The sequence below is a fragment of the Podarcis liolepis genome (genome assembly GCF_965112155.1).
Source record: "Podarcis liolepis genome assembly, chromosome: 7".
NCBI lineage: Eukaryota > Metazoa > Chordata > Lepidosauria > Squamata > Lacertidae > Podarcis > Podarcis liolepis.
Window position 1 is genome coordinate 56,781,382 of NC_139561.1, and position 13,353 is coordinate 56,794,734.

General features: G+C 43.6%; 1 protein-coding gene across 2 annotated transcripts in view; it reads right to left on the reverse strand.

The window, feature by feature from the left end:
• GLG1 (golgi glycoprotein 1) overlaps nt 1-13,353 on the reverse strand; it is a 63,651-nt gene that overhangs the window by 17,087 nt on the left and 33,211 nt on the right. For both annotated transcript variants that reach the window (XM_083515176.1, XM_083515177.1), the window contains exons 7-12: nt 12,879-13,062; nt 8,315-8,529; nt 4,289-4,410; nt 3,709-3,810; nt 2,032-2,185; nt 307-444 (exon numbers count right to left, since the gene is read on the reverse strand). In XM_083515176.1, the coding sequence (XP_083371302.1) occupies nt 307-444; nt 2,032-2,185; nt 3,709-3,810; nt 4,289-4,410; nt 8,315-8,529; nt 12,879-13,062 (915 nt within the window). The remainder of the gene's footprint in view (nt 1-306; nt 445-2,031; nt 2,186-3,708; nt 3,811-4,288; nt 4,411-8,314; nt 8,530-12,878; nt 13,063-13,353) is intronic.

The following is a 13,353-nucleotide window of genomic DNA, read 5'->3' on the forward strand; positions in this document are numbered from 1 at the left end:
GCAATGCAACATAACCCCTGGGATCAGCAAGTCACCACTCCAGGTTGCTCTAGGTTGGATAAATTGGGACAAACAATGCTTTGCTTTCTCCTGATGCACACATGGGTTTAGTGCCTTCCCTTCACTAATTAAGCTAAATCGAAGCACAAAACGCAATACAGAAACTTTTGAACATTAAAATTTAGTAAAATTCAGAAATGTTTATGAAGAAATAGCAGAACCAGGGCATTTAAAGTGAATGTGTTTTGCTTTCTAACTTATACAACAATTTCAACATGAGATTATTGGTTTAAATTTTTGAGATACCTGTCCAGTCTCTGTTTTCTCACTGCACCACTTCCCCAGATCTATCATGCACTTGTCCTGGAGAGCTGGATCCAGTTTTACATCCAAGGCACGCTGGTGTAGAATTCGTTGTACTTCTGCCCTGCATTCCCGGGATAGCTGCCAAGAACAAGTGTACAAATTTGTTCCAGATGAACAACCCCAACTGCTCAGATCTGGGAAGGAAGGTGCTCTTTCCAGCATTAGTAAAAGTAAAGTTCTCTTTATGCTATGCTTGGTCACCTCCCACAGAGGCCCAGAGCAGGCCTCCCATGCAGGCCCCTCCCCTCATTTTTTTTACCTTCCCTGCAGCTTAGATGGACAAGTCCCCACATCCAGACAGAAGGTGTTTAATTGAAGGACAAGTCTAAACAAGTTGTCAAAAAGTGAACGAGATACCGTGGCATCACGTGTGTGGAGGGGCTGGCTTGCTGTTTCAGAGAAGAAGCCAATAAAATACAGACAAACAAGCCTAGTGCTAGATTGGTAGGGATAACCTCAAATCTCCAGGCTAGCAGAAGTCAGAAGGATCTGCTAGAGCATGGCAAGGACTCTTTGGGGATTTAAAATTCTTGGTACTCTGAAAACGGTGCCAGGGACAGGCAGCTGTGCATGGCATCCTGCACAGATTTTACAACTGAAACCTAAAAACTAATTAGACATAGCAAGTGGAGACCCACCACAATTCATGTTGGCAGAAAAAGAAGGCAGAAAAAAGGAACAAGGCACTACTCCATTTTTCTCCCCCACAGGGAGAATGACTTGCGGAGCAACTGAGCAGTTGCCAAGTCTGTTCAACAGTTCTTTCCTGAGCCGGCACATAGCAGCAACCAAAAGGTATATGGGCATCACTTAGGCTGCAGAAGAAGAGGCAAAAGACTGTCTTCTCCTCCCCAGTTTAAGTTTATAAGCTGGAATACAAGCCCAGGAAGTCATGCAGTGCAGTGCACCTTTTGCAAGGCTTCACTATTTCAGGTGGGTGGGAGATGATGTTTGAGAACTCCCCACTTCTCCCAAACATGCTAGTTCTGCCTGTGGGGAAAGTTTACATGGGGGAAGCATTCACACATGGACTCCCTTTTTCTTCCCATAGCCCCTGAGTCTGAAATGACTCAACCCAGCAAAAACTGCACTCACATGAATTCCTGATTATGCAACTCAGCTCATCACCAACCACACTCTGATTGCCACCTACAGGATACTGATTACCTGTTTGGTGATCACAACTTCACCAGCCATTCATGCAACAAGCCACCTATTTTGTTTCCTCACCCTTCATATGAAGAGATTTCCTACTATATTCAGCACTGACCTCAGCTACAAAAAGCAGAGGCAAGACCACATACCTTAGCTACAAAAATGTTTCCTCAGGCTTCTTCCAAAAGGCTTTTAGGGGAATTCTTGCACTCCTGTTTGAGTCTCCAGAGGCTCAAACATTAAACCCCAATCTCAGAGGGTTAAAACAGAAGCACAGGGGTCTCCATTTGTTTACCTACTTAGTTGTTGCAAAGCATCCAGGTGACCTGTAGAGTGGACTATAGTTGGCTTGCCTCCGTGCTTTTCCCCAGTATCACCTGCTCAGTTTCTCTGCTGCCTTAGAGATATTCAAAGCTTACATTTGAAGCCACAGATAAACTAGCAAATGCCCCCAAATCACATTCATTTTCCAATAAAGGAGGACTGCTAAAGCAACTGACTGGTGCTTACCCTCCTCCCCTGTTCCTCTGTACGATAGGCATGTCTGTACAGGCAGGAGAAGATGGCCCCAGGAGGAATCATCTCACTCGTCTCATTCCAGCCGCGTGTATGGCAAAGTCGGGATGCATCTCCCTGGCACTTGCGGTAGAGCACAAGATCCAGTCTGTCAAAGTAGAAGAATCAGTGAAGCCACCATGAGGTTCTAAAATGCCCTTTCTTCACACACCTAAGATTAACAGCATTTCATTTCACTTCAACACAACATTTCACCTCTAGAATGTAGCAAATCAGAAATGAAAACGTTAATAGGTACAATTTCCATTTAGCCATACAGGTCACTCGCAGCTTGCACAGGGGTTATGTTCCAGGGACAGTGCATATACTCAAAAACACATATAGTCAAATCTCTCCCACATGACTATCCTTACCTTCTGTAGCTGTTGTGCTGAATGGGTCTTATAACACCCCCGCCCCCAGGCAACGCAAAGAGTTTTCCACAAGATCTCATGGGACTGTCTGAGATTGTTCAAGATCCTCCCAGAGCCCAGTAAGCAAGTTTGAGAGCTTAAAAGCTCTTTTTGTGCTGGGAAAACAATGCGCAAAAAGAGCGTTTAAGTTCCATGCATTTAATTTGTGCAATTTCAACTGGTCAGCCATCAACTGCACAAGTTAAATGCACACAAGTTGCGAGTCACCTAATAAAACTGAGACATATTTAAAGTCTCGCCAATAAAATATGTTTTTTTTACTGCAACCAATTCCAACTGTGTAACAGTTTTGCAGTCCAAGATTTTAATATGATTATGAAGATTTTCTGTAAGCCACTTGGGGCTATAAAATTTGGTGCAAATGTCAAAGTGCATTGGTACACATAAGAATGTGAACATACATAAGAATTTTGCTCTTAAGGAGCAAAAACAATTTAAACCCTACACTAGAAAGAAATATGTCCTCATGAGAAACAGGCCCTATGCTCTTATACCAGCCAGCTAACTGTGATCAGCTGGAGAAGCCCTCCTAACTATCCAACAGTTATCATACTTTCATTTGGTTTCTATGCAAACTAAAGTTTTTAAAAAGCATGGTGGCACCAGTACTTTAGAACACTGTTCCTACTGCAATCAGAAAGGCCTTAAGTGTGTTTAGAGAATGCCAGTTAGCATTAAGGCATTTGTTCTGTATTTCATGTTTTTATAATCATATGATGTTAAAACATAATTATAACTTGATGGTGTTGTACATCACCACAATTTTTTTCTTAATGAGCTGACAGTTCATAAAACACTATTAATAATACATAAGTACAGGAAACTTTACTTTTGACACAATGCTTACACTGAGACACCCTCCATAGTTAGACGGAGGCTGAAATTTGGGGTGAGAGGGCATTATCCTGTGGTGCACATTCATAATGAGGCAGCGCTTGAAGGTAATGCCCAGGCCAGAACCTCTACTTTAATTTGTAGCAGGCATTGACAGAAATTTGGGGAATAACGGTTAAGTATAAACATCAAGTACTCCAAGTTGTGAATGAAAAGAACTCTTTCTGAACCTCTAGCTAGTGACTAGAGAATTAAAGCCACCCATGACCCCACAGTACAAGACCTTTTTGACCCAACTGCCGCTGCTAGAAAGTCCTGCAACAGAACTGCAGGGCCCCTGAGGGTCCCCATGCCCAGCACTCACTTCCAGTCCCGTGAGATGAAGTACTGGAGCTCCAGGAGCCTGTGCTCACAATCTTCCACCATCTTCTCTGTATACAAATGCTCCATAAGGCAAGAGAGAATCCTATGGAAAGAAAGTCATGTTATATTGATATATGCAATCTTCAGGAAAGAAAGTCATGTTATATTGATATATGCAATCTTCAGGAAAGAAAGTCATGTTATATGGATATATGCAATCTTCAGGAGCCTTCATACCAGACATTGCAACAAGGAGCATCTCACTGGTGGGAGGGGAAGGAGGTATTTGTAGAAAGGGGGAGCTGAGTAACTGCATGCTTTAAAGCACATGTGCTTCTCCATAGTGGTCTACCTTTGGCCTGTACTTTCCCACAGCTTGCATTTGTAAGGGTGATGAGAAGCTGTTGCATAATAAAGTCTGCCTGTATGCCCACAAGAAACCCTTTCACCCCAAGTCAACATCTCTTTTTATGTAAGAGACACTCTGAGCCCATCTCTTCCCCCAGGTTTAACAGGCTTCTTTCAGCCCAAGCTAAAACAGCAGTAAACTGTAGCAAAAGCAGGGGATCTCCATCACTTACATGGGGTCTCCAGCACGGATGTGCTTGCAGGCTGTTTGTATCACTGATTCGCAGGCTTCGTTCAATGCTCTGTCAATGCGGTAATCAGCACCAGGGTCTGCCTCTTGGATTAGAGTTTGAAGCTGGAGGAACGAAAGAGAAGAGGGGGGAAGAGTTTAACAACAATGGCAAAGTAGTTCAGGAAGTTGGTTTCCTGGCTTCTGTTGCTGGCAGAACTGCAAAGCTAACCTCAAGGGATTCTGCCCCCTTCCCATCTCATTTCAGTACCAGCTCCTGAAGTGGAGAACATCTTTCAAACATTCCCATGGATGTGAACTGCTCCCTCCCACACAAAAAGGGCTAACCGTTTGCCAAGGAAAAGCAGCCTTTGGACAAATGATTTATCTTCCAAGACCAAGACCAGTTAATGGCAAACAGCTAAGATGTGCCAAATGGAAGAGCATTCTCCCTTGTGTATGACTCAGCCAGAACCAGAGTTTTTATGTTGCTGTCACCTCATCTGCATCCAGAAACTGCAGGCATGACTGAGAAAGCCAAGGTGTCAGGTCATCCCTGCAGCATGGGGCAATCCAGACATTTTGCAACTCTGGGGACTTCCCTGTTCTATTTTCAGTATCCAAACGACAGTACACAGAGCTGAATTGTGCAGCCAGCCACATCACCAGGCCTTCTTGCCACTGAAACTGAAGGGGAGGAGAGCCAACAGAGCAGCAGGAGCAGGAGAATCTAATCTCCCAAACCCAGAACCTCTGTCATGTACATGAGCAACAGGGGCCTTCCTGAGAAAATGGCACAGGGGCCTGATGTAACAAAAGACAGCCTGGGGCTAGGAACATGTGCCTAGTGCTTTTATTTGTGGTGGGTGGGCGGTGAAGAGGCAACTGTTGAGACTGAGTTGAGCAGCATGCTCATAAAGGTATACTAGCAGAGAAGTGGTCTTTCAAGGATTCAGACTCCACTGAAGCATGACTTGAGCAGCGCAGGTAGACTTATGCAACACAGGTTGTTTTATTTTTTTGCTAAAGCAGCAGCAGCATAAAGCAGCAGAACTAAATGGCATCTCACCACAAAGGCCTGAGAAAAAGCCAATGGAGCTTAAGAATTCCTTCAACGTGTAACACTCACTCTTGGAAATTAAGCTCTACAAAGTTGGAGGAGCAGAGAATGGGCAGATTTCTGCACTGATTGTTTCCTAGTGGAGCCCGTAGCCTGGGAATTAAGCCAATTTCAAATTTAGGAATCCGTTTACATCACAGATCTTAACCTCAACTGAGATGAATCTAGTGAAATGCTGGGGGTGGGGGGCATGGGGCAAAGCCATTTATTCATGTGGCCATGGAGCCATCACAGACCACAGAGCCTTTTTGCTTCTTTTTGCTCCCCTTGACAGAACCACAGGGCAGCATTTGCAAATATCGGGGCACTTCCCATTTCTTTGCAAGCAAAGCTCTTTCCAAGAAGCCAAACTGCCAGGTTGCATCACACAACAGTACAACCGTACTTTAGCCTTTCCCCACCAGCACGTGTTGCAATGCCCCCCTCAAAGCCTATCAAGTAAAGTGGTGTCAAGTCTAGAGGAGTGTTTAGTAGCATCAAAGCCCCAACTTCACTGTGTAAGTATACACATCAAAGCAGTCATAATGCTGAATTGAGGCTAAGCTGCCTGGGGGAAATAGCCATGTTCTAACAATCTGTTCCTGCCTGGGAAACAATTATCCTGCTCTCATCATTTGAGGTGGAAGATCCCTGGAATCTAGCCTGACAATCACACCAAGCCATCTCCAATATAAAAGAACAAGCAAGCACATGGCCTGATGGGCTTTCTGATTTTGTCTCAGGCAATCATCAGTGAGCTATGTTGGGATCAGCATTGAGAAAAAGGGAAGGGGTTTTTTTTGGGGGGGGGGTGAGAGTGTCAATGTCATTAATCATGTGCTTGGGCACCCCCAACCTTCAAACTATAAGGCTGTCAAGCATTTGCTATTGGCAGCAGTCAAGATTAGGACACCTATTACATAAAAAAAAGGATGTGGTAGGAGGGTGAACATAGCTCCTGCACAATACTACTCCAAAAATGCTACCCAACAGTGAAACCTGAATAAATCATTCAGAGGAAGAATGAGATTTTGAGGAGAAAGATCAGCAGCATTGGCAAGTAAGGCATGGGGTGGATTATCAGGAGCCATGAAGTGAAGCAGAGAACAGGGCCAAGTAAAAAAGTCCTATGTCTATACAAAGGTCCCAATGTTTATGGGCCCAGAGGCACCTTTTAAAGTATTGTCATAGGCAACAAAAGTACCCATTCCATCAAAGAAAAGCTAGCAATACTCAGAAACATCCCCACCCAAAAAACCCAACAAGCAAATCACCTATACCCCACCGAATAAGACAAAAAGTAGGCCCCCTACACACACCAGCCAGAAACATCATTAAAAAAACTAAAAGTTGGTGTCCACAGGTGCTGCATTGGGGAGCCCAGGCTAAACTAGTGGAATCGGCCACTTTGTCCCAATCTCCTTCTGGTTTCTTAGTTTTAAGTACACACTGACTCTGCATCTTCAGTTTTTCATCTACAACAACAAGGGCTAGAATCTTACTATTCAACACACAAGTTTTGCCTCTATGCAGTGACTGGTGCCCGTGGAAGGGAAGGAGTGAATCTGTTTTTATGGGATAGGGACTGAGCAGCCACCGTACATTCTTGTCTGCCTCAGCAGTATATTTTCAGAAGAATGCAAATATGTTCTGACCATCACATGTTACAAGATAAAGGCTCTTCTTTTTTTACACTTAGATTTGTTTTAGGGAAAGTAATTAATATGAAGCTACTCCAAATTCCTCCCAAATGCATACAACACTTCCAATGCATGCAGAATGAATTGTGCATATATTATGAGAAGCCTGAGAGCTGGAGAGAAATAGTCACTGGTCTCCTAGTTCAATCCAATTTTCTTCTATCACCATGCGTATCCAACTCCTTACACTAAGTTGTTCCAGTTCACGTTTCCCCCTGAAGAACTTAAGAAGTCACATGGGATTAGGTCAAAAGCTTTGCTTGAATTAATATGTTATGCCCATTACATTCCTCTTGGCTACTTTACAAAGAAGGTGGGTTAGCCTGGAATAACATAACAGCTTCTGAGTTTAATAGCCTGAAGCTACCCGAAAAGCCTTTTTACAAGTAGTTGATAGAGCTTTTTAATCAGCTCTAGCCAACTGTTTCATTGGGATTCCCCTAAATGGATGTTGGAGCTTTGAGGGCAAAGCCTCCCTGCAGCTCCCACCTGCATCCCAACTCAGGTCTTACTTCAGCATCAGCCCACAAAAGCTAAAATAGTGGGCAGGACACACAAGCAAATTCTTCTGCTCCCAGTAACGTAGAGTCCATTGCCACACATTCTGTTCTCCCAGGGAAATGATTCAGGTATTCAAAACAGAAGTATTACTTTGCTGGGTCAGACCAAGGACCATCTATAAGAGACCTCTCCAACCTGGTGCATTCTAGATATTTTGGACTACAGGTGCCATCTACATGGCCATTATGGATGAGGCTGGTGTGAATTTTAGCCCAGAACACCCAGAAGCCACAAGGTGGCTGCTGATGTAGTCATGCACTCTGTTTCCAACAGTCACAACCCATAGGCTTCTAAAAGCTATTGACTATGGCCTGCACATGTTTATTCCTAGCATCTGGTACTCAAGAGGTAGGGCTACTTTCAACACCAAAGTTCCCTGTGGCTGTTATGGCCACTGGCCACTGAAAAACTCCTCCATGAAACCTTGAGAAGCATCGCTTTGGATGGGGAACACATATATGGCAGCCAAGTGCTCTGAGAAGCATTTAATTAGGAGACCCAAGCTGAAACTTTGGATTCTCTGAGTGATGCCTGAGATTTAATGTTTTGAACCAGAGCCTGACTTATCGGCTCTGGTTCAAAACATTAAAACCAGCTGGGGCAAAAATGAACAAGATTTCAGATGTGGGGGTTGAGACTGTCATGAAAAGGCTCCCCATGACAACCTTACCGACTGCTGGCAGCTGACTCCCAAGTTCCCCTTCTCTCCTCGCACAACTTTCATCAGGCAATGCAGGGTGCGGCCCTTCCGATGCAGTCCTGAGCAGTGGTGCTCAATCTCACTGCGGCAACCGAGGATGATCTCTGGGCTCAGGGAAAAATCTTCCATCAACATGCGCCGGTAGTCCAACATTTCTCCCTGGCATTCACTGCTCACTTGCCGACCTAAGGCACACCGTAGTAGATACAGGTTATAAGACATCAGCCCAAGGGACACTGAACATAGCCAAGGTACATGCCACATGTGCAATGCAGCCCCAGCAGTGTGACCAGTGCCATTCTGCTTTTAAAGATTACATCAAATGACACACCAAGAAAACAAATTCTATGCAGAAATCCAGAGCTAACTGGGAAGGAAGATAGTGCCAGGCAGCTGGAATCCCTAAAGAGCCACAAGCACTACTGCCATTAGCTCTACCATTTCAGAGCTATTTTGCAGCCTCTCCTTATCACAGGGTTGTATTCTATTTCTTCACAGGCAATCAGAGAAAACACCAGGTTGCACTGGAGTGTGCATAGCAATCAGGACTGTGCCTCCTCTGTGCACATGTGCACAAATATCCTTTACAAGGACACCAGTTTTAATCTATTGGATACACTGTGATTGAAGCATGTGAGCAGCAATGGAATAAATTGCCAAAGCAGTGAAGGGGAAGGCCAGGGAGAGAAAAGGAGCTGAACAAGGCTTCCATGGATCAATGATAGGTCTTCAGTGATGTGTGTAGCTTGTCATCCTTCCTTTAGTCAGTAGCAAAAGATACAAAGAGAAAATATTCTCATTTCTGAGTACCGTAACTTGATTATATTGATTTTGACTTTCTTCAGCAGAGGAGTCAGAAAAAATTGACACTCAACACAAATATTTTCTATCTCAGGACTAGCAGGGTGCTGGTGGTGGCACCCACTGCCTTTTAAGCCTGCCCTGCATATATAAAAGAATGCTGCCACACATTTCTAGACTACTTCATAAAGGGATAATAACTGTTCTGATTCAGAGAAAGATGCCTTAGCAGTAGGTTTAACAAACCACAGCAGGTAGAAAAAACAGGTCCTTCTGGACCACTAGTTGCCTATCCATCTATTCATTGGTGAGCAACCATCTGTCTGAGGGCCATTTTATGCAGCCCCCAATGTCTCCTGAAGCTGTCCTACCCTTTCATTTTATCAGAGTTGTTGCCTTCCTTCTGGTTCATTTCCTCCTTCCTTTCCCTGGCTCTTAAAAAGGTGTTTCCTTTTCTTTTTATGTAGTTTCAATACAAATGAAAGGTGCAGGATTCTATTTGATAAACTGATATTTTGTGTGTGTGCTTTTTTCCTGGTTGCATGGTTTAAGGAGGAAAGATGTATAAATGAGTATCTCCACCAAACTTAGTGGGGTTTATTTCTGAAAAGACCTGATTAGGATTCTAATCTGCAGTAGCTATGATAAAATTGAAGCAAGGGCAGTCTTTACTCTGGATTAGCAGTCCAGAACATGTTGTCTTTGCTTCTGCTGATCATCAACTCCACCCAACCACCTGCATGCGGCTTCCAACGTATTATTTATGAGGAAATGCAGGACTTGATGATTTTTTTAAAAAAGGTTGCCTACCCCTGTGTTTAATAATGCTTTTAGAGCTCTGCAGGTGGGGGGAAAGAACACCATAACCTGAAAACAGAGACTATCAAGATCACACACTGCCAAATGCAACATGCTGAATTTGCAGAAAGTGAACCATAGCTAGAGAAAAACACCCAGCTTTACTGGATATTGCACCAAGGCCAGCTAGAGAAAAACACCCAGCTTTACTAGATATTCCCCCAAGGCCACCTGACCGGTTTGAATGGAATCTCAATGCCAAACCATCAAGCCAGGGGGGGACTCAAGGGGAGTCCCACACTTCTCCTCAGCTATGCCAAGCAGAAAGATACTAACATTTACTTTTCCTTGGAAAGAATAAAGACTACGAACATTAACTTTAACATCTTTAGTGAATTGCTCAAAAGCTCCCTGGTGTAAAAACTTGAGTGTGGCCTGTCACAGCAGAGAAGTAACTAAGCAAATAGGTTGTCCACAATGTTACCCATTCAGAGAATTCCCAAAGGCATGAGATGGCTTCTCCCTTGGCTAAGGGCTATTCAGCGCAGAACAGCTTGCAGACATGGCCTTGTGCTTTGGAAAAGAAGCCTAGTCTGCCATTCTCACACTCAGATCTGCCTGACCTTCTAGAGGACAACAGTGGAATGCACTAAGCTACACTTGACACTACAGACAGAAACAGTCTTCAAAGCACGTCAGCAAACCCAGAGCCCTCAGAGTTTTCCATACAGCCACATTCCATTTCACTCCCTTCCTCAAACTGCTGCCTCCCCAAATTCATGCTCCCACAAGCCCATACAATGTCTTCTCCATGTAAATCACATTGCCTCTGCCCCTTATTAGCAACACAATTGCTTGGCAAGCTGGGAAGAGCATGGCTGTGATGAAGATGATGGCACATGGAAGGGCGGTAAACTCTCCCTGTGTTTGTCTTTCCCATGGAGTGTGTCTATGTTTGTGTGAATGGGTCCAACCATCATTGGCTCCAGCCACACCTACTGGAATGGAGCACCTGCCACTACACTTGAACCTGAACAATAAAAAAGATATCCACCTCTGCACCAAAGGGAGTCAGTCTGTTACAGCCTAAATAATGTATATGTTGGCTCAGGTGTAAATCAATTAGATTCAAATGTAACTTTGAAAATATGAAGTTGGTGTTATATAATAGCTATAGCTTTTATAGTTTAGAGGTCTGTCCTTCTGCAAATACTAACAAGTTACATTTAATAGACTGATGTCACTGAGAACCCTGGGGAGCCAGCTGTTGTGCAGATAATAGTGAACTAGCTGGATCAATGGTCTGGTATTATGGACACGTGTTTTATTGTCAGTGAATTCTGCAGCATGTTCTTGGCACCATAAAGATGCTTTAGTGGTGGATTTATTCTGCTTTATCAGTTGTTCTGCAATGCCACATTATTGCTGTCTGGAGGAGCTATAGCACAACAAACCCAGTACAAAAACAAACCCCACCAACAACATTTTTGGTATGAAAAGTTCTGGGATTCAGCAGAAGTTCCAGGACATGCACTGACTGGAAAATAAGCATTTGAATACCCCAAACTTTTGCATGTGCCAAAAGTATTGAAGCAGAATCATTTAAGACTGGCCTGGTAGTGTAAGCACAAATCATCATGAATTAGCAATAAAAAGGATGCCTGGGGGGACCCTGTAAGGTAAATGCTTAACAACTGACTCCCAATACTCCTCTAAGTGAACCAATACATCCCCCACTAGGCTGCATGAAAAGGGCTAAACATGCCCTCAGTGGCTACTGTTGTTTTCTTCTAACCTAGAAGAAATGCATGCTAGGAACACATAAAAGAAAGCCGACTTGCTCTGTTGCTCTCCGGAGAGATGGGATTAATCATGCAAGTGTGGCATTCTGATTAGAATCTGGGCAAGGCCTAGTAGTTCTGATGGCTGTGGTAAATCTGTGCTTGGGCTGTACCACTTCAGACTGCAGATGGGGCTCACATGATGAATGATCCTCCATATGAAACATTCTCTGCAGAAAGGAAAACTGACACTTCTGAAAGAAGAATTCTAACCGTGGCATGCTCATTTTCTAGGTATGGGAATTTATTTTCACAGGGGAGCATGCCATCAAGTGAGCCCCCACTTACAACAGCAGTCACAGCTGTCATTGCTCTCCATGAGAACTAAGCCCATGTTGTATTATGGAACGGCAAGATAGAGAATACAACAGAACAGCTAGAACTTCTTTCTCCTGGGCAACTGTGAATGGTCTGCTGACATAAGACAGGCTAGCCCCTTAACATGCTTCATTGCGAGAAGTAAGGTTACAGAGAACCAGACAGAGGGCCTTCTCGGTAGTGGCGCCTGCCCTGTGGAACGCCCTCCCAGCAGATGTCAAAGCAATAAACAACTATTTTACTTTTAAAAGACAACTGAAGGCAGCTCTCTTTAGGGAAGTTTTTAATGTCTGATGCTGTACTGTTTTTAATATTCAGTTGGAAGCCACCCAGAGTGGCTGGGGAAATCCAGCCAGATGGGTGGGGTATAAATAATAAATTATTAATTATTAATTATTAATTATTATTATTATTATTATTATTATTATTATTATTATTATTAACTGTCTGACCTAGAACCAGCCTCATGCAAAGAAGCAAAGGTAGCAAACTGAAACATCAAGTGTCAAGGCTCAGGGGGAGGAGGGTTGCAGTATGGAGAGGAAGCAAGGACAGACAGAGAAGGTGTTGCACAAGGGAGACAGGGATGCAGAACTATAGAGTAATGGATAACTAGCAGAATCCTAATGCCCAAAGACATTCTCCAAAAACATTCTTTTGCCATGTCCATTTTCTTTCAACAAAGCCCTGAAAATCTCACATTACACAACTTTTCATTTCACAAATTATTTATCAGATATAAGCAATTGGAGGAATAAGGGAAAAATATATCTTACCTCTATGCACAGCAGATTCTAAACACATTAGCAGGTAGGATAGTCGGGCCTCTCGGGAACGAGGAAGGTTCTCTACATTACAGTGGTACTTCTTTAAATCACTTTTGCAGGACTTTGCCAATGAGTAACTGACTTTGTAATCTTGTGCAATCAGCTTTTGCCTGGTTGTCAATGCATCACGACACTGAGGAAAACAATCAGATATCTTGTGCTACTGATCAAGGGAACATCAAGGCAGCATTCTTTTGTCAACCAGAGATAATTTGGCTCACACTGGACAAAAGGAGTAGAACAGAAAATCCGCTGGCCTTGAATTTTCAGAACAAGCCACCGCTAGAAATAGAATACATTGCTACTAGTTTCAAATGCATCACTATTTCTAGAAAATCCAAGGCAACCTACAGCAGGAGGAAGGGAAATAATCGTGGGGAGCAAAAGTGCAGAGTTCTTAAAGCATTTCAACCACAAGCATAGC